We start from the raw sequence: 12,824 nt of genomic DNA on the forward strand, positions 1-12,824 counted from the left end.
TAAAAGACACAGCACTGACAAACAACCATAAGTTGGGCCTTGCTGGGTCCAATGGCCTCCCCCTGCATTGAAGTTCCTGATAAAGGAACTCACATGACATGATGTTGCAATTAAAGTTTAATTCCCAACGAAGAAATTAAGCTTCGATTTTAAGTTTACGATGTCTAACTTATATAATTTAAATATCATTGGGCACCGCCATCTTCTTTATACGTTTACTAGGTGAATGCAACCGGCGTTGCCCAGGTTCCTTTTGAATGAATTTATTCTGCTGTACATAGGTCTGACGCGAGCCCAGTATTAGTTCCCCAATGGGCCATGGCAGTCATAGCCTAAGGGGGTTGGTGAGGGGGAAACACCCCCCCCCCCACAGCCGAGGGGCCTCATCACCGAGCCTATAACCTTCCTGGGGCCCGTCCCAACACTTTTTTGTTGCAGAGGTTTCCTCCTATCTTTCACCGTTCAGGAGATTGGCGCGTGCAGAGCCCAAGGGGGTTGGTGAGGGGGAAACACCCCCACCCCCCCCCCTTCAGCCGACTTGAAAGCAAGCTACTTCAACTGTGCAATGTCTACAATACCAAGTACTGAAATCATTGGGTTGTAATGGTCAATCACCAAGCGTAATGCAGAAATAGAGTAACAATGTCCTCTTTATAAGGTATTAGATTAGATAGATTAGATTAGATGGATTAGATTAGATTAGATAGATTAGATAGATGATAAACATCATGCATGTGTACGATGGCAGAGTTGTTTCGGTGTGGCGTGGCTCACTCTCTTTGGACCTCGCTAAAGTCCCTTAGGGTCTCTCCACCTTGTACCTGTGTGTGACTGTCATGGTCTTGCAGTGCACTGGTGGTGAAAGCGTTCTGATGGGTGATATAAATATTGTTTACATCTTCACACGTGCAAACAGTGCAAAGGTTACCCTTTGGTGTAACTGACCAAAATGTTGGGTAACCCACGCGTGTCTGCGATAAAACGACTCCCATTTTGCATGGTCTCGTTGTCACAATAACGCATCCCCATGATGCTTCAGGTGCCGATTGTGCTATTTGTATTTTATTAACATGAGAGGGGTACACCGCCTGGGGGTAATCATCTGCTGTCAGTCCAATAATGAACCACACCATTTTTTGCCTATTATTCTGGAGGTGAGCGTGAACCAACCACCTCCTTTTTTGATTCGCGGTTCCGGATTGTGTATTTCTCTGGACACGTGGATGTGTCCCCAATTTTGTATGAGAATGAGACCACTGTGACAGGCCATTATTTGTCAGGAATATCGGCCATAAACATGCCTCAGTTTGTGACAAGAATCAGTGGTAAGGAAGAAGAAACCAATTCCGTGCTGGGTACGTCAACAAGTTCTCAGACTAAAACAAAAATTGGGGAAACAAATGAAAAACTGTGTAAACGTGAAGAACAACAGCCCAGTGGAAGGATGACTGGTTGGTCTGAAAGAAAGCCAACGGAGTCATTCAAATGTACTGCCAAAAGTCTGTGATGAGTCACCCGGCATGACCCACGTGTAAGATGTTGTTAAGATGAACCAGGTCAGGTATGGGGGCATGCGACAGAGCAGCGCGTCGCTGCGTCCACTTTCCACCGGTACTCCAGGGGCTTCCATCTGGCCATCCCCCAGGCAGATGCCTGGCCCATCCCCATATCCTTGAGATGCTGATCAACCTGCTGCAACCACGAGGAACGTGGTTGGCCCATTTTACACCTCCACTCACGAGGCTCCCTCGCTGAAAGAATCTGGTGAGCAGGATCAGTGTCAGGAAAAAACAGCCACATGTCCATACATCCAGGGTTGATGCTCACGGACTATGCAGGTAACAAATCTCTCTCAGCAACCGCTCATTGGACACAAAGTCCAACCAGCGAGAACCAAGGATTCTCAGAGGAGACCTGGTACCAAAGGAATTAAGTCTCAGTCTCAGATCCCTGGTCAGAGTCCAAGTCTCACATCCGTAGAGCAAGAATGGAAGCACAAAGGACCTGAAGACTCGGACTTTCGTCCTCGGGCACAGATGCCGACAGCGCCACACCACATGATCCAGTGAATCCATGACTCCTCAGGCCCGACCCAGATGCCTATTGACCTCTGGCTCATGGCCAGCAGAAACATGAATATCACGGCCAAGGTAAGTGAATCTCTCCGTGACCTCAACATCATCACCAAAAACAGGTACAGAGAAGATAGCAGCATCCAAGATGTAATCGAAAGCCTGGATCTTAGTTTTGACCCAAGAAACTGGTAATCCCAGCGGCTCCGACTCCTCATTCATCACCTCGAGGGCCCCCAAAAGGATATCCAGGGTCCCCGCAATCATGACTGCATCATCTGTGAAATCAAGGTCAGAGATCTTGACATTCCCAAACAATGCACCACAACATGACCTCTCCGACATCCTCCTGAGAATCCAATCCAGACAAGTACTGAAAAGTGTGGGGGCCAGTACACACCCCTGAAGAACTCCAATGAAAACTGGAAATAAGTCAGAGATGGTACCACCACATCTCACAGCACGCTCAGTACCAGAGTATCGTTCAGACATCAGATTGAGCAGTTTTGGTGGCACCCCACGAAGACCAATAATCCTCCAGAGGGCATCCCGATTCACTGAATCGAACGCTTTACAGAGATCAACATAAGCTGCAAGCAGCCCCTTCCGAAACTCTCGTATGCGTTCGGTGAGGACCCAAAGAGCAAGGACAAGGTCAATCGTTGACCTCTCTGGTGTAACGCCTGACTACTCTGGGCACTGATGCTCAAGCAGATGGTGGCGAACCATATCAATAATTATCCGAGCAAAGACCTTGCCCGGCACTGACAGCAGCATCACCCCTCAGTAGTTGTTGCATTCCTGGCAATCACCCTTCCCTCTCCTGAGAGGGACAACAATGCCCCTCTTCCAGTCAGTTGGGATGATGCCTGTGTTTCAGGTAGAGCACAGAACTGCATACAACGACATGAGTACAGCATTTCCACCAGCCTTGAGAAGTTGAGCTTGGATGCCACAGATCCCAAGAGTTTACCCCATTTCAACCGGTTCACCGCAGCCTGTGTTTCCACAAACGAAGATGTTTCACAGTTGATTGGAGGGTCAGAAATATGGATAGTAACACCTCTGATGTCCAACTCAACAGCTGATGAGTCAGTCTGGTACAGCCGCTCAAAGTCACCGGCCCAGCGGGCCTTTACTTCGGACTCCTCTGTTAAGAGCCCACCACCCTCTGCTATAACGACAGTACACTGAGGGATGGACTTGGATGAATGCAATGCGTGAATTCCCCTGTAAGCAGGACGAAAATCACTTGATCACAGGCTCTACCCCCTCACAGATTCCTCGCACATAGGCCTCCTTGTCCTCCCTCAGCACACGTACAGTTTTACGTCTCAACTCCCTGAAGAGCTCAGCTCTGCTATTAAGCCTGGTCCTGTGACTCTGGTCAATGGTATCCAGTGTCCCTTGAGAGACAAAATCCTCTTCACCCAACAATGAGTTCCAAGACATCCACCGGCAACATCGAGGATGGTGGTCTTGAAGGCACTCCACAACTCTTCATGATTCCCCAAAGCACCCAGGCTCCCAAAATTCCCACTCAGCCTGTTCACAAACTCCTCAGCTGCCCTCTCATCCTTGAGCTTGCCAAAATCCAGCCTAGGCTGGGATGGTACCATTCTCCTGGATTTAAGCTGCAACTTCAGAGTTGTTACAACAAGCCTGTGGTCGGTATTGAGGAACTGAGCACTCCGGTAGATCCTGCAGTTCTGGGTCCTTCCTCCAGTGACCATCAACAAACACATGGTCAATCTCCTTTGCCACACCAAGCTGTTAGATTTTTTTTTAAATAAATATGTTAGAATGCCACACCAATAAATAAATGGGTCTAAATTAATTTTTTCCAGCAAATGATGCATTTCATTACATGCCTGACATTAAAAGCTCTTTGATTATATAATGAATGAAGATGGATGGTTTAAAAATCGCATGTTTTTTCATGTATCTGGTCTGGCATGATGTGGGGAGGAGGGGAGAGGAGATGAGGGGAGAGGAAGAGAGGAGGTGGGGAGGGGAGGAGGGAGAGGAGAAAGGAGGGTGGGGGTAGAGGGGAAAGGGGAGGGAGGTGAGAGGAGGGAGATACAGGGAGGGTGGAGAGGTGAGAGGAGTGGGGAAAGGAGTGAGGGAGAGAGAAGGAGGGTGAGGACAGAGGAGAGAGTGGGGAGGGGAGAGATTGTTTGCATAATCTTGTTGAAGTCACAATTTCGATTACGCGGCTGTTACCAGCCAGGAAACAATAACAGTTAATTTTGTTCTCTGCATGACAGAGAATAAATCACATAAGGCGTGAAGAGGAATAATAAAAAAATAAAAATAAAACCAATGTCACCCGCAGGGTGACCCGTATCTTGCCAAAAGGTGACCACGTGTGACTTCTTTAAGGTCACACTGAGGTGAACAGAGCTGCTATCCACTAGGAGCGACTCCTTGAGGAATATCTGCCTACGAGAGATTCCGATGAGAATCGTTCTACAGAGTAACCATGAAAAATCTGCGTTTGCCTCATAACGTCACCAAATGACGTCATAATGTCTCAAGCTTGACATATCTAGAAAGCACTCATCGAGGTGTTCAATTTGAGGTACTACACCATATGGTTCCCAAAACTTGAAAATTTGACCTTGGGGTCAAATATGTTTGACCTCAGGCGCTAACCATGAAGGTCAAGGCCAATCGCCACCAAAAACTAATCAGCTGAGCACCAGACCATATACTACATTCCCATAAAGTTTGGAGACGATTCAATTAAAATTACTCAAAAAATAAGGGTTTCGTCGACTCCCCTGATTTGTGACAAAGTGACCTTGACCTTTGACCTTGACCTTCAAAATTTTGTGCACTGAAAGGGACCTCTATAGGCCTCTGATATGCGAAGTTACAAAAATTTCCAATGATAACTGTGCTCTGCAGAATTTTTTTATACGTGATTACAGACAAACAAACAAAAAAAACAAACAAAAAAAAAACATACAAGCTGACTGACATCTTGCAAAAACTTCGTTTTGGAAAGATAAAAATGTTAAGGAAGAGATTTCAAATAAACATACAGAAACATTTAAATATGGAGGTTGTTTGAGTCCCAAGGAAGAAATTATTTTGAAGATGCTGATACGAGGAAATAACTATTATGGGATGTTTTGAGAAACTCTGTCTCCAGAAAAAGGCAGGACTGAGAAACTTGGGTGAGAGTGCAGGGCAAACCTTGCGATTGGATGCCGGTCGATTGTGTTGTGGTCTCTGTCTTCTCTTGGTGGTGTGTCCAACTCTGAGACTTCGTCCTTCTAATCTTCTCCTGTCCCATTTTTATTTTTCTCATCCTGAAAATAACAGAAGGGTACACACTGTAAATGGAGACCTTATGATGGACTGAATACTAATTTGAGATGTACTGATCAGATGCATCGGGCTCTGATCTGTGATTTATTGAAAAAAAGAGATGTTTTGAATGAACTCACAAGGTAAATCCTCAGAATACGTAACATTTTCTGCTCCCCAATCATGCTATCACCGACTTCACAGGAATCCATCAAGGGCCGTTCAAAACTTATGTAACACATCTTTTGCCCAAATCTGACACCCCTGTAACGCTCCGTAACACTTCAACAGACATATTATATATAAAAATATTACGTCACACTCAAAGACACCCTCACATCCCCCTATTTCATATTTCATATTACATACCTTAATTCCCAGGATGCTATGAATCCCATTGTTTTTTGTCGGAATCCCTGTAATGACATCATCGTACTAATCGCTTGGAGTGATGCAATCGTTTCTAAATATGTTCATTTGCTTTCATTTTCGAATGAGATTAAGTGTCTGTGGAAAAAGCAATGATGGAATTTAAGTAAAGCGATTTGCTTTTATCATTAATGTGTTGAATACGTGCATCATTAAATCCTTGCATCTTTAAATAAAGGGTGCCTGGAATGACGTTGTCATTAATTGATTTAGCGTGATGTAATGGCACTGGAAACATCCCCCCCTCCCTCCCTCCTGTAGCACTTCGTAATGCCTGGACATACACCCCCACTCTCCCCCATGCATTATGTGATTTTTGAATGGCCCCTCACAGTCACCTGTTCAACTGACAATTTGAGAAAAATAGCTGTCAACTCCAAGTCTGATAACACATATCAAGGCCGTATAAATGATTATAATGTTATCGGGATGAAGTTGAGTGAGTGCGAACGAGGAAGTTCAACCGGTATGATTTTAAAGGAAGATTAGATCACGAGAAGGCAAAGGTGGGTACGTCATGTCCATGTGATGTCGCATGTTCACATTTGCCAGTGAAGAAAGCAAAACAAACCAATAAACACGGCCCGGACATTGTCCGCCCTCCCAGACAATATACTCAAAGGTATCGTGAAAATAAATTAACTCGAGCATGAGGGGGCCATTATCTGTTAACATGTGTGCTATTCAGGCATTCTGTGTTACTGTTCATGTTATTCATTACTGTTCTTTTCCTATGATTTATCATTATTAGTTTGATCTATGGACGATGCCAAAAATCTGGAGTTCAATTCTGCAGAAACAGACACTGAACAGGGCATACCGTGCACAAATTTCCAACTGTTGTGGATTTGAAAAGGCAGTGGGTGGAGTTCGTACGTGCGAAATGAGTGAACTTCAGGCTGAGATCATCCCGAAGAAGAGAGCTCAGATGAAAGATGACCACCAACTAATCTTCCTGAAACCGTACTTTCCCATTATCATAGTGTCGACGGTATGGATGCAAAGGGAGTGGCAGAAAATTTCAAAAAGAAGCTTCTCACTGTTTTTTTAACAGATGCACAGACTTCTGTTCGGCTTCCATTCTCGCCTTGACTGCTTTAATGATGCTGGCTTGGAAGAGCTCTGCTCCCCTGCATCAGCACAAACAGGAGCAGTGTGCTCACAGCAGCAAATGCACAACATTTTCAACTTACTCCGATGACGATTCGCCGCCAACCTCAAACAAAGTCTAACATATAGCTATGTCAAAATACTAGACCTGGCATGGGTGATATGAAACCACTCACCGCAAAGCTAGCAGCGTTGAGGCCCGGAGGTCAGCGACGATATAGCTAAAGTATGACGAGAGAAAGACACGACGCTGGAGGAGGAGGAACATGAGACAAACAGCATCCCAGGCAATACCGGGCTCGTTATGAGGTAATTCACATCCAGTGTTCTCTTCTTCAAGCTCTAAGGGCAAAAGAGATAAAAAGAAAAGAAAGGAGAAACATAGAAGGAATACAAGTAAACTGAAGGCACAACAAAAAAAAATTATTTCATTTCAAACTGGTTGGCTAATGCATCACTGTCTTCTCAGAAAAGATTATCGACACATAAGGAGGTGAAGGATGTAAAAAATATATACATAAAGCATTTATGATGGTAAGCGTTCAAATGCCATGCGGAAGTTTAGAAACATTACGACAAAGAAGAATAAGAACAGGGAGTAAAGGATGTTGTGAAAAAGTCTCACTGTAGCCGGGCACAGAGCAGTTGAGGCTGAATAGCTGAATGAACCAGCAATGTCTTTGTCCCAATTCTTTAAGGTAAACGCAGGCCCCAACCTGAGAGAACAAACGACGAATGAAGAACAAATGACTTAAAACAAGCTCTTCTCATCATCAGGTTAATCGTCAATGAACATTTTAATTTTCTACATGACTGTGGTGGCCTGGAGTGGTGAGGACACTGGGCTGGTTGCAGGTTCAAATCGTTCTGAAGGCACAGCAGTTTCACGGATTTGGATTCAAAGCTTCTGAAAACCATGCGCATATCAAGGGGAATTACCATGTTACTATGGAATGTTGGTTCAAAGCACAGCCGGCTAACTAATGACCTGAGGTGAGGCATGCAATCTTGACGTTCCACAATGTCCCGTTTCACTGTGATGCGATTCCACACGTTGCGGTTCACTCTTATAGCCACTAAGTTGCTACCGATGAAAAGGTAACGATACCAAAACTCCCCCATCACTGAATAGGGAAAGAAAAAGCTCCATGTTCACCATCACTCATCAAAACCTGCAAGGTGATGCCTTTGGTTTGCATCACCGTAAAGCATTTCGTACCGAGAGGATGTTACGCACAGTGATGACCAAGACCGTGTAGGTGATGAGGTAATCCCAAAGGCGGAGCAGCTGATGAAGGGGCTTGAGAAGGAGGTGTCCACCAAACAGCAGGAAGTAAAAGCAAGCGACAAAATACAAGATGCAAGTTGCGCTAACACGTGTCGTTCCGGTGATGAAAATGACGATGAGGCTGAGCCAGAACAGGTGAGCAAAAACACCAACCTTGATCATGTCCAGGTAGGACCTATATGAAGGGAGTGGAACAAACACAAAGAGGTCAGAGGTCAGCTATTGTTAAATGTGGAAGGAAATGTAACCAATATCGTTCACTTTGCTTCAAATGTCAGAAAGAAGACAATGTAATAGACATAACTCATCAACTCATTAAAGCAATTCTTCAAACCGAATGGTCAACGATAAAAGGACCTCACAACCAATACCTTTCAACACGAGACAATAGCTTGAGCACTTTTTTTTTATGATGTATCAAATAACCACCTGCTACTCCATCACCAAGACAACAAAACACCAGTCATGTAGAATTATATAATAAATAAACAAGCATGGAGGTAAAGAAAAAGCAAAGCAAAAGACAAACTGTGAACATACAACAAGACTAACTTTCAACTGGAGGGCACACGATGAAAAATCGAACCCATTATCCACACGCACACTCGTTTCGTCTTTGTATAAAGAGAGCGATGGCTACATGACGACATTGCCAAAGGCAACACACAGGTGGTCAAACAATGTTGAACATCTAGGGTCATGAGACTTCATGAGTTTGTGTTGCAGAAACAAAAGAAAACCTGCCATCTGCAACAGCGTTTATCTCTAATGGTGAATTAAATATTTAGGGGAATCCACAACGGACATAATTTGCTACTTGCCGACAGTACAAGAAGTTGGGGATGAAGAGGCTCGTCGGCCTGATGCTAATCTCCCTGTGACCCGTGTTGTAATGGTGATCATGTGCGTTAAGACTTTGATCGCGATGTGGATCGAGCGCCTGTTCATCGTTACTCCCGGCCCGAGCCTGCATTTCACTCTGTTGCTCATCCTTGAACACTTTCTGCTGCAGCACTGAGCACAGGAGTAGCAGGAAGTCATCTAGAGAGGGTTAAGAATCAGAAAGAAAAGTCACGATGAACAGAGCTTCGTCTCATACTGCCTACTTTACTGGCAAGTCAACAAGAGGTTTGTCTTATTCCCGAAAAGTTAACATATTTCTCTAAGCCTGCTCTCAAATCTATTCACTCTTAGGAATACTTATCTGGAGAGGACACGTGGAAGGAAGACGAGGGGAATACAAGGAGGAGACCATGATGAGAAGGAGGAGGAGAAGGAGAGGGAGGAGAAGAGTTTCCAACCTACTCATCAGCAGCATAGCATTTGGTGGTGAGAGGTAGTCGGGTAGGAAGAGCCACTTGATCAGTCTAAAGTTGAGGTTTCCTCCACCCCAGGGGTACTCTGCAAACACAGAGAGACATGAAAATATTCGAGTATTATTTGTTTATTCTAATTAGCACAGAGAAGCTTACACTGCTTGTGCCATCTGGAAGTTCCTTGAAGCCCCTCACTCCATCTTTATTTTCCTGTGGGACAATTGTCTGCTGCACCCCTATTCTGATTTTATTTTCCCCATCTTGTTTTTTTTGTTTTTCCACCCAGCGGGCCCTTCTGTTTTGGTGCTTGACATTTCTTCTGTGGTGTTGATTGAAAAAGGAGAGTCACAACTCGTAGTGAAGGTCACTCATTAACCTTAGTCCAAAACCTCACCTCCATGCACTGGGTCCAATGGTACAAAGGTTACTGCCATAAAATTGCTCTCCTTTTGTTAAAGGTGTAAAGTAGGAAATAAAAAGATCTCTAGCCTGTACCAACACACGGTACATCATCATTCTTTTTCATCAAGTTCCCGAAGATGACAACTACAAGGTAGTAGTTTGCAAATGCAGCAATCTCATGGATCATGTTGAGGTTGCTCGTGAGTTGCCGCTTTCTTCCATCATCACATCACTTAGAACCCGAAACGAGTAATCAGGAAACGGGACCACTTCGTAAGGAACTCCAGCAATGAAAATATATTGATGACACACCCCTCTGCTGGCAAAGTCACAGCGAATACATAACGCGATAATAAGGAAGCCATATTTACAGACTACATGCCTGGAGGTTCAAGCATTGACCATAACCTCATGATGTTACAAACATTGGTACCATCATAGCAGAAGTCCTCCAGAAATCAGAAGACCTTCCATCTGAGCCACAATGTGTAAACCTACGAGTAGATGGGGTTTTTTTTCCTCCAATTGAAGTGTTATACCTTTACATGAGGTACCAGTACATTATCAGACAAGCAAATAAAGCAAAGCAGATGGGATTTTATCTCAACATCTTAATCCATGTGCTCAGATGGGAACGACAAACGGGGCATCCCAAAGTCTGAGAATATCAGAGGCCATTGTACAGACCATGTAGACAGTGCTCCAACATCTCCTTGCGTTCAACATCAGACATCTTGTTGGTCCTTTAAAGGATAACCTTTGTGGATGTTTTGAGGATATAATTTTTGTTAAGAATGCAAATCGATCTGTCAATGATTTTCTTTTTTCTTCGTCATGTCATCTATTATATTCTTCGCTGGAAACTTTCTTGCCAGTTTGGAACAATGCGAAACTTCTCTTGGCTCTTCCACCAGAAGCATTTCTGTCATTTACGAATATAAATAATTATCTATTGGCTAAGGGGAATGAACAAATAACTGGAAAAAAAAAATTCTAAATCAAAAAGTCATTACTTTCAGGGTAGCTCTCACACATGCTCATCCACCTGGAGGTGTTCCACAGGAAGAGTCAGCGAGTCTTACCTTTGCACAGTGTGGGTGGAGCACCGACACAAAAGAAATACTGAATCAGCAACAGGACGGCCAATATTCTGCAATACTTGGGCCAAAGGGCCGCGATGGCTCGTCGTCGGCGACACAAGACGGCCACCAGCAGACACAGGCTGTGTATAACAGCCACGCAGTCCATCCTTTGGCCGATTACGTTCACCACCAGCATGAAGCACACCTGTTGAGGAAAAATGCACACTCACGCCGAGTCCGAGTGGTCAAATCCACTGTGAGCCACTACTACAAATCGTACTGTCTCATTTTCCTGTTTCTAATCTTGAGGGCCTATTGTTCTTTGTTTCTCTATATTATGGTATTATTTGCTTTGGAATAATCACTTTATGCTTCACTTCCTTGTTCGCTGTGATTGGGAGCATGCATGCTTCTTCATTTACGGTGAAACCGGCGTAGATTAAAAAAGCTATTCTGATGCAAATCCAGTAGAATATGTTGCAAAAATTGGGAATGCCACCCCTTTTAGGGTATTAACTTAGCTGTGTAGGCTTTCCAGCTGATACTATAACCATATAAATTGGTTACCTTTTGTAGTCGAAAATCACTATTCACATGAAATATTTGAACTACCTGGTGAATCTGTGCATCTTGCAAAAAGCTGGTGCCCAGGACAGCAACCACACTCTAAGACAGCCAGCATGCAACCTGGTGTGTCAAGCAACCTCCAAGATGACTAGACCATTTGCTGCAGCACGCAGTTCATGCAGTAATTTGTAATTTGTTCAGGGTGCCGGCGATAACTCGTCCACACTTTGCGAAGGACGCTGTGCGATCGTCATCATCCACCCATTAATGCTGTCAGCTGAAACACGACACCCAGCTGAAAGTCCAATCGAGGGAAGGGACGCACATTGATGCCTCGCCCTGCGTGAAAAACACCAGGATGGCAGTTTGTAGCTGGGTAGGCGTTCAAATCCAGGCTAGATGACTCACAGGTGAGTGAACATACCTGTAAGCTATCTTGCAAGCCTGCCAATAACCACATAGATAAAATAGGAGAGTGGTGGTCAAAGTTAGAGGCAGTAAATAAAATAAATCACTTCTTATCACAATCGTTAGATTTTGCTGATCAGGCGATGAAGGTGAAAATCACAAAAGAGGTTTTTTTTAAAAACAAAAAAACAAACATGGTCTAGGCTCATGAAAGAGCTATGACACAGGAAAAAAAAATCAGGACAGCACAACAAAGAGGCCAGTAGGAGAAAGGGGAAACATCAACAGCAGGGCGGAGAGAGAAAGTAGGAGACGGACAAACAAGGGATGTAGGTGACGACGAGGGGAAGGGGAGAACGCAAAGGGTGGACAATATGGATACATCAGAAAATTTTTGGGAGGGGTGGGGGATGGTTTAACGGGTGCACAAAAGATCATGATTTTGGATGGGGGATGACTTGAGATGGTGGTGAACAGCTATCTTGAAGACCTGGAGGGAAGAATGAAATTGAATCGAGTATGGTCGGTGGTTCCACAGGTAGGAAAACAGAGGAATAAATGAATGGCGTTGGGCAATGGCTCTGGATTTAGGCGGTTTCAGTAGGAGGGAGTTGCTGGTGGACCGTGTGCATCCTGCAGATACCGGGGGGGGGGGGGGATGGAGAGAAACAAAGTACAGAGAAGACAACGCGCACAAGTCCAGAAATGAGGCACAAGAAAACAGAGAGGCCACCGACCTGTCGGTGATGGTAAAGTGATAGGCCTATAGACTCAGCTTCACCGCAAGAGATTCCAATGATGTTGAAGGCCTTTATTTCTACAGCATGAAGCTAAA

At 44.5% G+C, this 12,824-nt stretch overlaps 1 protein-coding gene across 3 annotated transcripts in view; it reads right to left on the reverse strand.

Annotated features, from left to right (window-relative positions):
* Positions 1-12,824, reverse strand: part of LOC147012446 (piezo-type mechanosensitive ion channel component 2-like) — a 182,048-nt gene that overhangs the window by 65,707 nt on the left and 103,517 nt on the right. For all 3 annotated transcript variants that reach the window (XM_085856680.1, XM_085856681.1, XM_085856679.1), the window contains 8 exons: positions 11,015-11,219; positions 9,520-9,615; positions 9,036-9,255; positions 8,146-8,389; positions 7,552-7,642; positions 7,103-7,268; positions 6,857-6,946; positions 5,274-5,389 (listed from right to left, as the gene is read on the reverse strand). In XM_085856680.1, the coding sequence (XP_085712806.1) occupies positions 5,274-5,389; positions 6,857-6,946; positions 7,103-7,268; positions 7,552-7,642; positions 8,146-8,389; positions 9,036-9,255; positions 9,520-9,615; positions 11,015-11,219 (1,228 nt within the window). The remainder of the gene's footprint in view (positions 1-5,273; positions 5,390-6,856; positions 6,947-7,102; positions 7,269-7,551; positions 7,643-8,145; positions 8,390-9,035; positions 9,256-9,519; positions 9,616-11,014; positions 11,220-12,824) is intronic.

Source organism: Eptatretus burgeri, chromosome 15 (genome assembly GCF_056783735.1).
Source record: "Eptatretus burgeri isolate ZD-2024b chromosome 15, Ebu_testis_v1, whole genome shotgun sequence".
NCBI classification, from domain to species: domain Eukaryota; kingdom Metazoa; phylum Chordata; class Myxini; order Myxiniformes; family Myxinidae; genus Eptatretus; species Eptatretus burgeri.